Source organism: Arachis ipaensis, chromosome B09, assembly GCF_000816755.2.
Source record: "Arachis ipaensis cultivar K30076 chromosome B09, Araip1.1, whole genome shotgun sequence".
Classification (NCBI taxonomy): domain Eukaryota; kingdom Viridiplantae; phylum Streptophyta; class Magnoliopsida; order Fabales; family Fabaceae; genus Arachis; species Arachis ipaensis.
Window position 1 is genome coordinate 47,206,700 of NC_029793.2, and position 17,748 is coordinate 47,224,447.

At 35.2% G+C, this 17,748-nt stretch overlaps 2 protein-coding genes and 3 long non-coding RNA genes across 9 annotated transcripts; 4 read left to right on the forward strand and 1 right to left on the reverse strand.

Moving 5' to 3' along the window:
* On the forward strand, window positions 403–6,039 carry LOC107618459 (autophagy-related protein 18h). Of its 5 annotated transcripts, none has more exons than XR_002353213.1 (9): window positions 404–946; window positions 1,654–2,097; window positions 2,388–2,828; window positions 3,142–3,387; window positions 3,660–4,454; window positions 4,544–4,719; window positions 4,831–4,958; window positions 5,080–5,480; window positions 5,604–6,024. XR_002353213.1 is itself a non-coding variant. In XM_016320544.2 (9 exons), the coding sequence occupies exons 1-9, from the start codon at window positions 788–790 to the stop codon at window positions 5,606–5,608; spliced, it is 2,826 nt and encodes a 941-aa protein (XP_016176030.1). In that variant the 5' UTR covers window positions 407–787; the 3' UTR covers window positions 5,609–6,039. The 5 variants fall into 5 exon arrangements, 3 of the variants coding, with proteins under 3 accessions (XP_016176032.1, XP_016176030.1, XP_016176031.1); XR_001615240.2 differs by having other exon boundaries at window positions 5,104–5,480; XM_016320544.2 differs by having other exon boundaries at window positions 407–946; window positions 5,049–5,480; window positions 5,604–6,039.
* On the forward strand, window positions 7,044–8,881 carry LOC110266571. Its single transcript, XR_002353987.1, has 3 exons — window positions 7,044–7,490; window positions 7,939–8,036; window positions 8,561–8,881. It is a non-coding gene; the product is annotated as an uncharacterized LOC110266571 (long non-coding RNA).
* On the reverse strand, window positions 9,858–10,792 carry LOC110266572. Its single transcript, XR_002353988.1, has 2 exons — window positions 10,506–10,792; window positions 9,858–10,347 (listed from the first exon to the last, which is right to left on the reverse strand). It is a non-coding gene; the product is annotated as an uncharacterized LOC110266572 (long non-coding RNA).
* LOC107615475 (protein FAR1-RELATED SEQUENCE 5-like) lies at window positions 14,165–16,563 on the forward strand. The gene is made up of 3 exons (XM_016317534.1): window positions 14,165–16,306; window positions 16,360–16,431; window positions 16,519–16,563. Exons 1-3 carry the CDS (start codon window positions 14,165–14,167, stop codon window positions 16,561–16,563), a joined length of 2,259 nt encoding a protein of 752 aa, XP_016173020.1.
* LOC110266570 lies at window positions 17,195–17,685 on the forward strand. Its single transcript, XR_002353986.1, has 2 exons — window positions 17,195–17,290; window positions 17,408–17,685. It is a non-coding gene; the product is annotated as an uncharacterized LOC110266570 (long non-coding RNA).

Genomic DNA, 17,748 nt, shown 5'->3' on the forward strand with positions numbered 1-17,748 from the left:
AATATTCATTTAGTATCTATACATATAAATATATTATTATAACTATATTACTATTTCTTTTTTAAATAAATATTTAATTTTTGTACTAATGCAACAGAAAAAGTAATGGTATTTTTTCATCTATTATTTGAATGGTCAACAAAACAATTACAATATAAGTGAAATTAAATTAATTTATTAAAATGGCTATTCATGAACTATATGTCAAAAATAATTATTTTAATTACTGATATACACTATAATTTATGCCTTTGTAAAATATTTTTACATTGATAATGGATACAAAATCTCCCATAAGATAAAACTGAGAACTTTAATTAGTGTTTCGTTGATATTTACAAATGATAAATGATTTTCTGTTAAGAAGCTTTTGGAGGGTTGTTGAACACAATACTATCTTTTACGAAATTTGTTTTTCATGGGAACATGTAAGACATTTGAGTGAAAGTGGTGGGGCTTGAGTGTCATTAGAAGAAAATAATAGCTTTTGCAATTAGCAACAAGCAAGCTCAACTGTGTGTGACTTAAACGGAACACAGCACACAAGCAAACCCAACAAAACACAAACTCACTTCACAACGGAACCGTCTACTCCCTTAACAGGTCAAAACTCCCTCAAACCCATAGCCGGAGCCTCTTCCGCCGCGCCAAACGTCCAATCTTCGCCCACCTAAAACACTAATTCTTATGCTATATCCGATCGCTGACGTTCCGCGACGCTCGTCGGCGGGGACGAAATTCCCGGTGACTCTCCGGTGGCCGGTGGAAAATCACCTCCTTCGTTATTATGAAGAAGAGCCATGGAAAGGACAAGAACAGCAAAAGCGTTGCTTCTTCCTTCAAGTTCATATCCTCTTGCATTAAGACCGCTTCCTCCGGCGTCCGCTCCGCCGGCGCCTCTGTCGCCGCCTCAATCTCCGGCGACGAGGACAACCTCAAGGACCAGGTAGCAATACTCTTCTTAAGTCCGTGTTGTTTGTTGTTGTTGTTGTTTTGTGTTTTTGAAATTGTGAAATGCTGTTTTTTGAATGAGTAGTGAGAATTATGAATGTTAGGTTTTGATCGTTCTTCGTTAAGAATGTTAGTGGAAAGTGGTGAACGGCCTTCTTTTAATGGAAATGCAGTTCTTTTCTATGATAATCAATGAGATAGTGTGCATTGTGCTACGTTACGTTTGAAATTTATATTTAGACTTCAAAAATCTTTACATTTCTTGTTTTCATGTCCATGACTCAATTTTTTCAGCTAATTTCAATCTTTACATTTCTTATTTTCATGGTTTTGTTTCGTATGGGTGAAGTAAAGATGGGTGGGGTACTCTGCTTTGGAATATTGGATTATTAAACCAAAAAGAGTTTAACAAAAGAGATATTTGTGTGATGCTGAAGTTGTTTGATATTGTAAGTAGTTGAACTAAATACTAATGCTGCTAAGCCTTACAGGGAAGAATAGAGTATTTAATACCTGTCTGAATTAAGAACAACCATGAGAAGTGCTACCAAAGGGTCTACTTACTGACCCCAATTTATGGGAATGGAATTGAATTATACTTTGATCCATGGCTCCATGCTACGCTATGGCAAGCTTCATAATTGCACATTTTCATGTATGAACCATGGGGACAGAGGTTTTACTGCTATGTTTGTCATGCAGATCCTTTGGGCATGCTTTGACAAGCTGGAACCATGTCCATCATCTTTCAGACATGTTCTCTTAGTCGGATATACAAATGGCTTCCAAGTTCTTGACGTGGAAGATGCCTCTGACATCAGGGAACTTGTCTCAAAGCGTGATTATCCAGTATCATTCTTACAGATGAAGCCTGTCCCTGCAAAATTGGAGGTTTCTGAAGGACTTGGAGCAGCACACCCTCTGCTGTTGGTCGTTACATGTGATAAGTTAAAGACCCCTGGTACAGTGCAAAATGTCAGAGATGGCCACATTGAAGCTCAAGCTGAAAATATAGCAAGCTCAGCTAGAACTCTTCAATTTTACTCATTAAGGTCCCACACCTATGTCCATGTTCTTAGATTTCGTTCGACTATCTGCATGGTTAGGTGCAGCCCTAAAATAGTGGCTGTGGGTCTTGCTACTCAAGTAAGTTTTTGACTCGAGGAATTCAGCACATAAGTTTGGAATTATTCATTTTAGCTAATTGAAAAAATTGACTTTATTATAGTTCTTGGTAGATTTTGGAGATTTTACCTATTTTCTTTGGCTATATTTGAAAATTACTAGGTTGCAAAATACAGAGATTTCTTATCACCTAGTGGATCATTTACTTGTTCTATAGATGTGAATTTAATGTAATATATAGTAACTTAATCTTATATTGCCATATCAATCGCCTGTCTAATTTGATTTCTATTTTTCTATTTTGCCGGCAGATATACTGTTTAGATGCTCTTACTCTTGAGAATAAATTCAGTGTCCTCACCTACCCAGTACCCCAGTTAGGAGGCCAAGGAATGGTTGGGGTTAATATTGGCTATGGTCCAATGGCTGTAGGACCCCGCTGGTTTGCTTATGCTACCAACCACCCATTGGTACCAAATGCAGGTCGCCTAAGCCCTCAGAGTCTTACTCCACCATCTGTCAGCCCATCAACATCACCCAGTAGTGGAAACCTAGTTGCCCGATATGCCATGGAAGCTAGCAAGCACTTAACTGCTGGGCTCATCAATCTTAGTGATAGAGGGTATAAAACATTATCCAAATACTATGAAGATCTTATACCTGATGGATCAAATTCTCCTGTTTCACCAAATTCAAGCTGGAAAAGTAGTCGGTTTACATCAAATTCTACAGAAACAGATACTGCAGGGTTGGTGAGTATTCCTTTTTCGGTGACAACTTAGCAAGTTATAATCTAATTTTCTTTTGCAATGTGGTGGACTGCTGACTAGATGTTTTCTTCTTTAAAGTAATATTGGCATCTGTAATAAGATTATCATGAGATCATCTATTGGTTCACAGCTTAGCCATAGAGGAAAGAGTTTCTAAGGTAGTTAATAGTACTGAGTATTTTACAGAAGTCTCTTATCTCTACTCCCCCTTCTTTAAGTTGTTAGCTTATGTCAGTGGAAACCGGAAAGCATTCATTCTATATGCTTCTTGATTTGTATTACTCATCTATTGCAGGTTGTTGTCAAAGACTTTGTTTCTACAGATGTTGTGGCACAATTTAGAGCTCATACTAGTCCAATATCTGCCTTATGTTTTGACCCAAGTGGGACACTTCTAGTTACTGCCTCGATTCATGGCAACAACATTAATGTGTTTAGGATTATGCCATCCTACCCAAGGAATGGATCAGGATCTCAAAGCAGTGACTGGAGGTGTTCACATGTGCACTTATACAAGCTACACCGAGGCATGACATCAGCTGTATGCTTCTATCCTCAGTGTTTCTTTTAAGGCCTTTTGCGTCTAGAAATTGACTATGACCCATTGTTATTCGAAAATCTTATGCTACGTTTGAGCATGTGTTGACATATCATTAATGAGTTGGACTTCCTAGATAGTGTTCTTGATATTCAAAATTCTTTTTTGATCTAGCAATATATAATTGGATGATAGTGTAAACCAAACAGATCAAAATTAAATCCTTCTGTTTATATTGCTTGTCATGGTTTTTACTCTTTGAGAATATTATACAGGTTATACAAGATATTTGTTTTAGCCATTACAGCCAGTGGGTTGCCATTATTTCCTCCAAGGGAACCTGTCATATTTTTGTTCTTGCTCCATTTGGTGGTGAGACAGTTCTGAAGATACATAATCAGGAACCAGAAGGACCTGTTATTTTGCCAGTTTTATCTCTTCCATGGTGGTTCACTCCGCATTTCACAGTAAACCAGCAACAGCTTTGCCTGGCACCCCCAACTTCTGTTGTTCTCTCTATAGTTAGCAGAATAAAAAATAATCATGCTGGATGGCTCAATACAGTTAGTAATGCTGCATCATCTGCTGCAGGGAAAGAATTGGTTCCATCTGGTGCTGTTTCTGCTATCTTTCATAATTCTATACCTTTTGCTTCAAGTGATTCATACCCAAAAATTCATTCTCTGGAGCACTTATTGGTTTATACCCAGTCTGGTCACTTAATTCAATATAAACTACTACCATCCTCCGTGGCTGAGCCAGGTGAAACTGCTGCAAGAACAGCTACAGTTCCTTCAGTGCATATACAAGAAGAGGATTTGCGAGTAAACGTTGAACCTATTCAATGGTGGGATGTTTGCAGGAGATATGATTGGCCTGAAAAAGAGGTTTCTATACTGGGGAATACACTTGGTGGACTGGAAGCTGAAGGATTAATCTTGGAGAGTTCAGATTATGAGGATAACGGTGTCAGGAACAATAGTTCGATAAAACTAGCTGAGCAATGTCACTTCTCAAATGCAGAGGTACAGTTAAGCTCGGGGAGGATACCAGTTTGGCAGAAATCTGAGGTATTCATTATGGTTTTTTCTGACTACTGCTCGTCAGCTTTCTCAATTGGTTCACTCACTGGAATAAATTTTTTCCCCACAATTTTCAGGTGTCATTCTTTGTCATAAGTCCTTTGGATGCTGGAGAGCCAAAGTTAGCTGAACTTACTACCAACGGAGAGATTCAAATAGAGAATGTTTTTGTTAATGAGCTTGAAATAAGACAGAAGGATTTATTGCCTGTATTCAACTATTTCGATAGAATTCAGTCTACTTGGGTTGACAGGTAATAATCATTTATCTTCCTTTCCTTTAACTGGTTATATAAGTCTTTTTCTTTTGATAAAAAAACATAATTTTCCATTCTCATTCTATCAGTATATGAAACTTTTGGCAGAGGGATTATGGGTAACTGCTCTAGCTCTTCATCTGATTTGCATGTAGCTGAAGAGAATTTGTCCGAAGATACTGCAGGTTCTCATTCAAAGTCTGCAGTATCTGGCTTAGCCGAAAAGGCAAATGATGGTAAGATTAGCAATCACGTTTAACTCATTATTCTTGAGTGGCCCGTGTAACTCATTATTCTTGTTTATTGACCATTCTCATGCTTTCCAGCATATTTTTCTTCATCGATTGACTTGTCTAGTAATGAGATTCATTGCAAGAACAGAGAGGGACTTGCATTGGCATCACAACTTCGAAGCATGGAAACTTTTAAGAATCATAGTGATTCAGCAGCTACCACACATTTTGCTGATAATACAACTACAGCGTTTGAATCATCAAAACATGGAAAAGCCACTGGCAGTTTCGATTCGAGTGGTTGTGATTTGAATAGGAATGTCATTCTTGAGGAACCAATATGTCATTCCCTAGACTTTGAGAAATTTTTTCATGAGGGCTATTGTAAAGCATCAGTTGACTGTAAAGAATCAGCGGAAGTTGCTACTGATGTGGATTGTAGCTGTCCCTGTCATAGGGAAAAATGTGATGATGATGGTGATAATGATGACATGCTTGGTGATGTATTTGACTTCTCTGAGGAAGGTATGTATCTGAAACAGTTCATCTTTTGATTTCATCAAGTTACTTGGCTTAGCTATAACTGCTGCAACTGCTTATCTTGTTCATTCATGTTTACCTTAAAACTATGAAATATGTGCGGTGCAGGTTGATGAATGCTTCTTTGCAAGTGCCTTCCTCCCTTCAATTTGTAAATTGGTGGTGTAAAAGAATTTAATGGACAAATGCAGGCGATTTCCTGCCGCAACTTAAATGCTACTGACCAATGATTCAAGGAATTTAATGTTATTCACTAACAATGTTCCTTCCCAGGACCATGATTCTTCTGACCTTGTTAATTTTTATGTAAATATTGTATATTGAAATTGATTCCTACGAATTATGTTTGTGGGTTCTGGACTTGCTGGATTCGTTCTTTGTATGTTTGTATCATATTCTTTCTCCATAATGCGTAGCATGTGGGTTAAGGGACAGGGAAAAGAGAAACGAAATAGAATTGGAAAAAAAAAATGAAGAGAACGCTGATAATGAAATAGCTTATTACTTTGTTCTCTCATGTGTTTATGTATCCAGATTATTTATATTTTCTTTTGGTCATACTCTCTTACGTTTTAAGAATTTAAAATATTGGTTGCAGATACTTTTTTTTTTTTTCAAAAATTTACTTAGTTTGATAATTTCTCTTTTAATTAATTATAGTTCCCAAAAACTATTTGCAAGAAATCAAAGGCTAATTTTTTTATATTGATTAAATATAAATATTTAAATATTATTATAATTTATTTAAAAAATATTTTATATTTATATATATATATATATATTGTGTTTTTGTATCTTATAAAAAATTAAAATTTATATATTTATTTGCATATGTGTCATGTGATATTCTGTGTTTTTGTCCGTATATCATAATAAATTAGTATTTTTGAAACAATATATTAGATACTTAGGTTCAGTTTGGATAACCAACTTAATTAAGTTCCTTTTGATAAAATAACTTAAACAATAAATGACTATGTTAAAAGTAACTTATAAATAAGTTATTTTGTGTTTGTATTTTTAACTATAAAAGTGCTTATTTTATAGAAATGTAATGAAAAGTAGAAGTATTATGAGAGAAGTCATTTTTTTTAACTTCTCTATAAGCTCCAAAATAGCTTCTTAAAAAGTTGCAATTTGGTTTTAAAAATTGTACCAGACATTAATACTACTACTTTTCATAAGTCAAAAGTAAAAAAAAAACTACTTTTAGAGTTTCCCAAATAGACCCTTAATAATGTAGAGGTAACATTCAACCAACATTTAGATAGGCCCGTTAAAATAATTATAATCACAAACGTCTGAATTTAAATTTATGAGTGTTCCTCTCACCTACAAATTTCAAAACAAAAACAGAATCTCCAAATAGATAATTTCATCTAACGATGTTTAAGTATAAATATACATTGGAAATTAGCTAAGTAATATGTGTATTATACATATAAATATATAGTAATTAATTTTTGGTTGTTTTCTTTTTTTTTTGAAAAATTTACTAATTAAATTTTGATCCCTCAAATTATTGATTTTTAACTTTTTTTTCCTTTTTCTTTCATTTTCAGATTCAAATGCATTTAGAGAAGAGAGGTCTACTAGGGTTTTCCTCTCTTTATCAATTTTTGCTAAGATTTTCAATCCCTGTCTTTCTCTCTTCCTCTTCCCCTGCTGCAAATCTCAATATCTATTCCAATAGTTTCTGGTAAGCGTCATAGATTTGAAACATTACAACCATATTGCCGATAGCGCTCTTTTCGTTTTTCGTCCCATCATCTGGTCACCCGCCAAATGATGGCAACTAGGCCTGAAAGTCTTTCTCTCCGAACTTGCTTTTGTCCAAGGCTTCTAAACCTTCGATGAGGTGAAGGAACGTATTCGGATCTGACCTTCTTAATATATAACTACATCTCAAACCAAGCATATCCTCGCTGCCGCAACCTCCGCCTGCCGCTGCGCAACCTGCCGTCGCCGCGCAAGACGCTGCCTCAACAATTAGAGGTTAGTTAATCATTATTTTTTTCTCAATAGTCAAGAAATTTAATTATGCTTGCAATAAAAATTTAGAAATCTATTCAGTATTTTTACTGAAAATAATTTTATTTGTATATGTATCTGGTCACTACCTCTATGGTAAATACTAAATAGAGCAGCACTATCTAATCTAGTGTAGTAGATGTAAATCAACTCAAACTTTTATGAACAGAAAAGAAAAGAAAGTTGTGGAGGCACGTGAAGTGCCATCAACTTCTATGTATGTGTTGTGGCCAATTAACAGTTAAATTTCAGCATGAGGGAGGTGGCTTGGGTATTGTCTGCATTTCAAGCCTAAAGGCTTTTTTGTATAAGAGACAAACTGCATCCACGTGCCTTAACCTAGCAACTTAGGCATTTTGGAGTGTTAATTTTTAGTATGTACTCTAATTCATTTTTCCATTCAATGTTATAGCAAAGTGACAGAGCAACATTCTTTGTCAAATTCAGAAGGTGGTGGAAGGGAGTAAATATATTTCAGAAGGCCTATGTTTTGATTCCAGTACACGAGGAGTAAGTTTTTTCCTTAGTAGTGAAACTTTATTTTGTAAGTTATTAAATTCTTGACTGCGAGGAAGTTCTGTTTTGCTTTGTTGTTTTAGGTTATTATCGGAAGAAAATACAATTCTTGTGATAGGAAAAGCCCTCTAAGGTCAAGAAATATATTTAATACTTGGGCTATAGTGTCACCTCATTTTACATTGACTTGAAACTACAATTGTGGCTTGTCCGACTAAAATAAGGGGCTGATATGATCTGTAGTTAATTTTTTTTTTGATATATTTTAAGTCTCTTCTACCTTATAAGATTTTCATATTAGAAGAAATAGTGGGAGAAGAAAAACTGGTAAAAAAAACAAATGAAGAATGGGTTATTTAACTGTAAATTTTTATAGTTATGTTTTCTGTGCTCCTATAAATACACTTCATGCTCAATTTTATATTGGCAGTAGGGTCATTTTTATTGTTATATTTTAATCTCTCTTGTCCATTCTCTCATTTCTGGATTCTTTTTCTTCTAATGTTTCATGTATTCAGTCTTCATTGAAACTTGATCATTATTTGTATTCCGGATAAAGGTGATGAATCAGGGCCAATCATACTTCATCTGGATTCTTTGAGTCTTCACTCTAGCAGATCACTATTTGATAACATCAAAAGGTTAGGATGAAGTAGCACTTGATTTATTGTATACCATATATGTGACATATCTAGTTCATTTGTGCTCTGGTTATTAGTTCTTAAACATATCACAGGTTACAGCAGTAATAGCAGTAAAGTATAATAATGTTTTATCATAACTCGTTCAATAGATTATATCTTATATGTATATAATAACTATTTGTTGAATACTTTTTATCACAGGAATGATAGCAGAGTTTGGGTGACTGGTTGGATGAGAGAATGTACTTTACAAGATGACTTCAATATTCATGTCATATTTTATAAGAAAGTATTTTTAACATAATTTTTCCAACACACTTCTAATTAGAATTATATTGTTGGTGCTCTAAGCAGATTAACGACTCCATACGAATGAGACTTGTCGTGGATCTGGTTTTAGAGGAATACAACGATTTATGTCTCGTAATACAAGAAAATGCTTGGAAATATAGGACCAAGGTGGAAGCAGAGCATGAAGACATTTGAGAAGAGGAATTATCTTTTTAGATATTTTTAATATTTTCTTTGAAAGACAAAGTACTAAGCTATGTTTCATTTGTTTTTACACTAATTTATCCTTTTATATATTACAATTCTATATTACTAATTTTCTTTACTTTATCGGTTAATATAAATTATTTATAACCTATATATTCCCATAACTAATTATTGCTGAGTATGATAAATACAATATAACTTAATCCAAAAAATGAACAAAAACAAAATTCAAACATATCCTGAATTTATAGGATATAATTGATCTATGTTAATCCAAAAAATGAACAATGGCAAAGTTCAAAAAAGAAAATTTTGAGTGTACAGTGTCATAAATAAAAGAAATTAAAAGGGAAGAAACGTTTGAGTGTAAAGTGTCATTCTCTTAACTTTTTGTTTAGTCATAATTTTCAACACTTAAACCTTCAACAGGTAAATAAGGTATTCTCAAACATTTTTTTTTAATTAAGAAATTCTTTTATGTTAGATAAATAAAAATATATTATAATTATACTCTAAAAAGAATTGCATTTTTTCGCCATACATTTAGTTGATCAATATAATAATTGTAAGGAAAAATCAGCAATCTTAATTATTTTCTACTAGTATTTTAATGCATAAAAGACAACAGAGAACGTTCTGTGCAACACCAAATATGCAGCAACTGAACGGAATCTAAATGAGTATAAGAAGTGATTCTTCATTCTTGTTAAACATAAAATTACTTGCCTTATTTTCATAGAAATAAGCAATGAAGTGTTTAGTCATGGTTGTGTTACAAGAGCAACTCAAATATGAACATCTTTCTATCTTACACTGAATCACACATTTCCTACTGAACATATGAAGTACTCAAACAAAAGGAAAGCATAGAGCACAAATTATACACTACAAGCAGTGAGTCAATAACATAATTCAAACCAGAACACAGCTAACATACATTGTACATTCCATCCATTATACTGATCAAATGGACATCTCAGTGACATCGATATCAGGTTTCTTTACCAATTCCTAACCACTTCTTCGGAAGTAGTCGCAGCAAGACTCCCACTCTCCACGAGAGTGTCCATTTCACATTCTCAAGGACCTTGAACCTCATAAACAACTTCCAACTATTGCACCAACTGTGATGCCTATATCTGAGCACTACCTTCTCTGCTTATCTGCAACCTCATTTCATTTTGCATAAATCAATTATTTTGTGTGAACTTTCTCTAAGCAAGAAAAAAAGTGTTCATGATTAGAGGCTCAAATAAATAGCACACTTCAACAAATATAAAGGAATTTACATTCATATAAGATTTTTAAGTCCTTCAGTTACTAGTAACGTCATTTTCTTCTTCAGGAATCCAACAATAACAAAACAATAATATATGCTACTTTGGCGCACAGTTCATGGCATGCAACATATGAGCACTGGAAGATGCCTCTGTGAACAGCATTCTCGCTGAATATTCAAAAGCAATAGGGAATAATCCCCTCATTTCATCATGTCCCATTCCCACGTCTCTGAAGCAAGCATCAAAGCATATATATACAGTTATTTCCTTCTCAAGGGATATATAAATTTACATGCTGGGAATATATAAATTTACACGAAACAGATATTTTCATTTTTGAAAACAGATAACAAAAATTTGTTAGTTGCAGCCATCCATATCACTTTTTACATCAGGTTTCTTAACAAGTTATTTGAAAGCAATGATAGTGAGAATTCCATTCTCTCTGAAAGTTTATATTTTAGCAGGGAACTTCAATCTCATTAAGAATCTTCTTCTGTTGAACTTACTATTGTTGTTTTATTTCTCAGCATTCCCCACTACATATTGCAATGATTGAATATTCTTCATGCAGAAGCTATCTCTTATTGGCTTCACAGGTAAGCTATGTGAGAAGGTATAAAGTAGTAGATGGTTTAATCAGGCCAATTTTTGCACCATTGAAAATGTAGAGAATAAAGCCCTAAATTAGTCCTTAATATTTCTTCGAGTAGCCACTTTAGTTCTTGCTCATTGTTTATTAGTTTGTTTGTCCTTAAACTTATTGCGAGACAGTCCCTAAACTAACAAAAGGGCACAATTTAGTCCTCACTCCAAACAGCCAAAAAATACCAAAAGAAGGGACTGATCTGTCTCACAATTTGTAAGTTTCGGGAATAACAAACGAATAAAAAAGATCAAAGATGAAAAGCACATTTTGATCATATGATCTAACTGTTTTGGTATGGCTAATCATATGATCTAATTGAATAGCAACCAAACCAAATGGTTTAGTTTGATTACATTTTAAAATGAATTGATTTCTCGAACCAAACCAAAATTCCAAACCAATTTGAGTATAAATAGTTTATTGAGTTCATCCACCATGCCTAAGCTACTGCAATCTTAGATTTTGTCCCCCCTTAGAAATTCCAATTAACTCAGCTTACTAATCAAGTCTCATTCAACAAAGATTAATCACTTACAGGTTACAACAGTAATAGTAGTAAAGTATAATAATGTTTTAGCAACAAGGACCATTCAACAGCATTATAATAAAACGTTAAATGAATAATATAAAACAATGGTGAGGTCAATTTTACATTGTCACGCATAACAGTTCTCTTTCTCCAATAATTACCCGTTTATGCAGCTAGAAAACCAAGCATCCAAAAGACACCCTTCATTGCCATTGGCCACAGCACATACACAGAAGTTCATGGCACTTCACGTGCCTCCACAACTTTCTTTTATTTTCTGTTCATAAAAGTTTGAGTTGATCTACATCTACTACACTAGATTAGATAGTGCTGCTCTATTTAGTATTTACCATAGAAGTAGTGACCAGATACATATACAAATAAAATTATTTTCAGTGAAAATACTGAATAGATTTCTAAGTTTTTATTGCAAGCATAATTAAATTTCTTGACTATTGAGAAAAAAATAATGATTAACTAACCTCCAAGTGTTGAGGCAGCGTCTTGCGCGGCGGCGGCAGCGCAGCGGCGGTATGTTGCGCGGCGGCAGGTGGAGGTTGCGGCAGCGAGGATATGCTTGGTTTGAGGTGTAGTTATATACTAAGAAGGTCAGATCCGAATACGTTCCTTCATCTCATCGAAGGTTTAGAAGCCTTGGACAAAAGCAAGTTCGGAGAGAAAGACTTTCAGGCCTAGTTGCCATCATTCGGCGGGTGACCAGATGATGGGACGAAAAATGAAAAGAGCGCTATCAGCAATATGGTTGTAATGGTCCAAATCTATCAGGCTTACCAGAAACTATTGGAATAGATATTGAGATTTGCAGCAGGGGAAGAGGAAGAGAGAAAGACAAGGATTGAAAACCCTAGCAGAAATTGATAAAAAGAGAAAAATCCTAGTAGGTCTCTCTTCTCTGAATGCCTTTGAATCTGAAAATGAAAGGAAAAAGAAAAAAAGTTAAAAACTAATAATTTGAAGGTCAAAATCTGATTAGTAAATTTTTCAAAAAAAAAAAGGGGTATATTTTGTAATTATTTTAATGATGGTTAATGATAAACCTACAAAAATATAGGAGTAAGGAATCCAGGACATATTAAAAAATTCATTTTCGGACTCATTCTTTTAAATGGCCATGGATTTGTTACTCCCACATTTTTGTAGGAGTATCATTAACCTACATCAAAATAATTATAAAATATACCCCATTTTTTTTGAAAAATTTACTAATTAGATTTTGACCCCTCAAATTATTGATTTTTAACATTTCTTCCTTTCCCTTTTTTTGGGTACAAAAAACTGAGAGAGATTAGAGTTCTTGGAGAGCATCAACCAGATTGAAGCCTTTTTTTTCCTTCCCTAACTCTGCCCTCACTCTCCCCTTCCCTTAGAGTTCTTGGAAAACCCTAACGCTGCCCTCCCCTTTCTTTTTTATTTCAGATACAAGGGCATTCAGAGAAGAGAAGCAGTTAGGGTTTTTATCCAACTTCAATCCCTACCATTCTCATCCTCTTCCTCTGCTGTAAATTTTCGCGACCTGCTTCCGAGAAAAGTAACAGGTGGTGTTAATGTAATGATGGAATGAAATCTTTTCTCTTTGTAGTATAATTGACCTCACCATTATTTTATATTATTTATTCAACTTGGCCCAGTTCCAAGAAAGTTACCTTACTTTCATTAGATGTGGTAGCAAATATGGATTCACACCCATAAGACCAATCACTTTGTATCCAGGAACACATGAGCACTTCCTTCCCCTTTTAAGATCAAATCTGCAAACACTATTAGCGCCTAAGTGGGAAAGAGGGGCTAGTTGTTATTTTTTAATTTTTAATTCTTGATAGTTAATTATATATTAGCAGAGAAGGTGGATGCCACGTATGTTGCGCAACTTGAAAGGATTGCCTAGTTGTCCAAAGTGAATGTAGTGAAGGGCTAGGGAAGAGGGGCTACAATCAATCAACTCAAAGAAAGCAGTGTGTTTAAAATAGGGTAATTTCATCGAAGGGCATATGCATATCTAATCTTGCGAGCAATCTGTTTCTATGGATTAAGGTGGCAGCCAAGCAAACTTTGCGGGGTTCTCAAAGGGGAAATAATGTGTTCTTCAGTGGCTGCGAGCGGCGGGGATTTTGTGACATGTGATCAGAAATATAGATAGGTTGATAGATAGAGGATATATACTATTTAATATTTTTTTGTCCTTTGCACCCACCGCATGCATAGCTGGCATTGCCAACTGTTCTTGTCTTTCTGTTTTTACTCTTATAGTTTCACCATTAGATTTTGGATTCACGCTTCTTCATTTTCCCTTAATACAATAAATGAAACTTGTGTCCAATTTCATGATTCCTAAGATTGACACTATTGGATTGATTTCAATTTTAAAAGATTGTGAATTGTGTATTGGTATTTAGAAAGTTATGGGTCAAGAATTTTCTCATGAAGGGGTTCATAGTGAGCATACATCATATGATGAATATGAGTAGGAGGAAGAAAAACATGAGGAAGTTGACGTGGATTATATGGATGAGGACACAAATGTGGAACCAATGTTTGATTATCACGGCTTCGATGAAGGGTATAACATTGACTCACTTGAAGACATTGGGATGATTGAATTTTGGAACATCAGGGATGAAGATGTATGTCATTTTCACTTTTCTGATGTCAACATTGCATTTGAGTTCTACAATAGATATGCAAGGACAAAAAGCTTTAGTGCTCGGAAGAACAGGACTAGGAAGAGTCATGCGGGCGCACTTAAGTTGAAGAATTTTGTATGTCATCGTGAAGGATTTAAACCACAAAATAATTATGGCATTGGAAACCTTAAGAGAAAACATACACCCGAGACAAGGTGTGGCTGCAGTGCAATGATGGAGATTCGTGTAGATGCACCTAGTGGTCGTTGGTTTATTTCTTATTTTTCTGATAAACACAATCATCCGCTTCTGGATCCTCGGTTGACTGGATTGCTCCCTGGGCATAGATTCATGTTTGAGGCTGATATTGGCCACATGGTTAACATGAAAAAGGGTGGGATTAGTGTTAGGCAGATATATCGGGCATTAGCAAATCAGACAGGTGGCTACGAGTATCTCTCTTTCATGCAAAGGGACATGTACAATAAAATAGCAAAGCAGAGGCGCCAATTACCCGGTGATGCATATGAAGCTTTGAAGTATCTAGAAGATCAAGCAACAAATGACCCTTCTCTCTATTTTAATCATCACATGGATGCCGATGGAACTTTGCGTAATTTATTCTGGTGCGATGGTCTCAGTAGGGCAAACTACTCATTATTTGGCGATGTGCTGGCTTTTGATGCTACCTATAGGAAGAATAAATATATGTGTCCACTGGTGGTATTTTTTGGTGTCAATCATCACAATCAAACAATTATCTCTGCTGCTGCTTTAATTTGTGATGAGGAAAAAGACACATATAGGTGGTTGCTACAACAACTGAAGGTGGCAATGAATGGGAAAGCACCTGTTTCGGTGATCACGGATGGTGATCTATCAATGAAGTTCACCATTGAAAAAGAGTTTCCTAATGCACATCATAGATTATGTGCATGGCATCTGATTCGCAATGCAACAAGTAACATTGGCAAGCCCCTGTTTACCTCCATGTTTAAAAATTGTATGCTAGGTGACTATGAAATTGATGTATTTCGTCAAAAGTGGTTTGAAATGGTTGAGGGATTTGGTATCGAAAACAAGAATTGGGTCCTAGATATGCATAAAAAGAGACATTCATGGGCAACTGCACATATAAGAGGGAAGTTTTTTGCTGGTTTTCGGACTACTTCTCGGTGCGAGGGATTAAACTCGATCATTGCAAAGTATGTCAACTCAAGGTACAATCTTGTTGAGTTCATTCAACACTTTAATCCTTGTGTCGACCATATAAGGTGGAAAGAGGTCCAGGCTGACCTCGCCTCTGTGAATGGGAGACCCAGTATGCAAACTTGTTTTCAACAGTTAAAGAGGAGTGCTGCCAATGTTTACACCCTATCAATATTTCATATGTTCCAACCAATCCTTGTACGGGCTGCATCAATGAAGGTAATAAATATGAGGCAAACTGGCTCTTATGTGATTTACTCTGTCGGTTTGGACCGAATGCCAAATGAGATGTGGCGTGTATTCTGTTGTGACATTGAGATGGAATTCAATTGTTTATGTATGAGAATGGAATCATTTGGCATACCTTGTGAACACATAGTTTGCGTCTTGGTGCATGAAGATATAGAGGAGTTACCAAGGTCATTAGTCTTGCCTCGGTGGACCAAGACTGCCAAAGTAGGTTTGCAAAATGCGGTCGGGCTTCATTGGGATTCTTTGATGCTAAGTCAATACAGTTGTTTGATGGATTGGTTTAGACAACTAGCCAACTTTGCTTGCCGAGATAACGAGAGATTTATCTTTACACGGGAAATGGCTATGAATTTGTTGAAACAATTTAAGGAGGAAGATGCTGCACAAAAAGAGTTGGTCAATGATGCAGATAGTGTAAGAGATGGTGTGCAAGTGGATGCTTTTGGAGCTGGGCTCGCAACCAATGATCTCGGATATAGCATGCCAAGGGACCCAAGAAAATATAGGACAAAAGGGGGGCTTCACAGTCTAATAAAAGAAAACATCGATGTGGACAGTGTGGTATGGAGGGCCACAATCGAACAACTTGTCGTGTTCGTTGTGGCATCTCACAGTCAGAAGGCCATGGAAATGACACATTTGATAATGACTCGGATGATCACATGAACATTGAAGATGACTCATTGGTAAGTATTTTTACCAATGAGGTATGACTAAGTTTTAATTGCTGCTTATTAGCTAGTACTAATAATATTATATTGCTGATATTGTAGGTATATGATGAGAATGCTTCGTACAATAGCAATGAAGTGTTGTAATAAGGTATAGTTAATGGTTTAAGTTTCTGGTATTCTCTAATTTTATTCTATTTAGGTTTGGTATTTGTTGTGTTCTTTGTCACATTGATCTATTCAAATATTGTGTTTCTTACATGTTAGACTATTGTTATTTACTATTATGAACCAAAGTTTGAAGTCCTGCTTGGCTTTTCTTCTTCTGATAGTGGATATCAAGATTAGGGACCAAAGTTAGAAGACTTGGAGTTTAACCTTTATTTTACTGCAATATACTTGCTATGCAGCCTATATTATGCTAGATTCTTTGCTGTGGAGCATACAGGTGCCGGATTATTCTCAAGGAAGTATGGTGAATATTTATTTGTGGTTATACTAATATTCAAGTAATGCCAAGTATGTTGCGAAAGCTTTTATTCTTTTTAGGTTTTCATTTCCTTACTGTGACTTAAATCGGGACTTATCTGAATTGCTTATTGCATACTTGCCATTGTGAATTTGTTCTCTTCGTGCGAAGTCATCATTGTCATCATCATCTTTTTTTCTTTGTAATCTAGCTATTTATGTTCGTATGCATTTTGAAAATGTCATAGTGATATGGTTGTCGATTTGATGAATACTACTTTTTTGGCCCCTGGTCTCCTCACCTAAGTAATGCTCTTGCACTATGTATTAGGCTCTGTATGAAGCTCTAATGAGGCAAAAAGAACTGCTAGCTTACATTCACAGCCAAGAAGAAGCTAGGCTAAGGGTGGGTTGTCTAAAATCTTCTTAGAACACAGTGGTGTCATATAGTTTCATTTTCCACATTATTTTTCTGATAGTTCTATTTCCTTATTTCCTTCATTTTGATGATGTTATTTAGCAGAAGAAGAAGTTCTGCTGGTGAGTGTTGTTGCTGAAAGAGGATCTGCACGACCAAGTTTTTCATACCATGGTGTTTCTGAGGATTGCTAAATGCTGACCCCTTGCACATGTAAACTCTAAATATTGATTTATACTTGATGATGGATTTGACTTAACTAAGGAAATTTTGTAATGTGTGTATAGCCATTTTGGCTTCTTTGCCGAATTAAACACAAGTTTGCTGTGTCACACTTTTTTCTATAGTTGTGTTTAATGTGATTTGCCTTTATCAGTTGAAAATGAAAAGCGTTTGTTCCTCTGGATCTCTCTTTGCATAGATTAAATTAGGAAATTAGTTGGTAA

Excerpts from the sequence above, each read along its gene's own strand:
- LOC107618459 (XM_016320544.2), top strand. The coding sequence starts at position 788 with ATGAAGAAGAGCCATGGAAAGGACAAGAACAGCAAAAGCGTTGCTTCT. Across the intron at positions 947-1,653 it reads AGGACAACCTCAAGGACCAG|ATCCTTTGGGCATGCTTTGA; the intron begins GTAGCAATACTC and ends TTTGTCATGCAG. Across the intron at positions 2,098-2,387 it reads CTGTGGGTCTTGCTACTCAA|ATATACTGTTTAGATGCTCT; the intron begins GTAAGTTTTTGA and ends TTTTGCCGGCAG.
- LOC107615475 (XM_016317534.1), top strand. The coding sequence starts at position 14,165 with ATGGATGAGGACACAAATGTGGAACCAATGTTTGATTATCACGGCTTC. Across the intron at positions 16,307-16,359 it reads ACATCGATGTGGACAGTGTG|TCAGAAGGCCATGGAAATGA; the intron begins GTATGGAGGGCC and ends GGCATCTCACAG. Across the intron at positions 16,432-16,518 it reads ACATTGAAGATGACTCATTG|GTATATGATGAGAATGCTTC; the intron begins GTAAGTATTTTT and ends CTGATATTGTAG.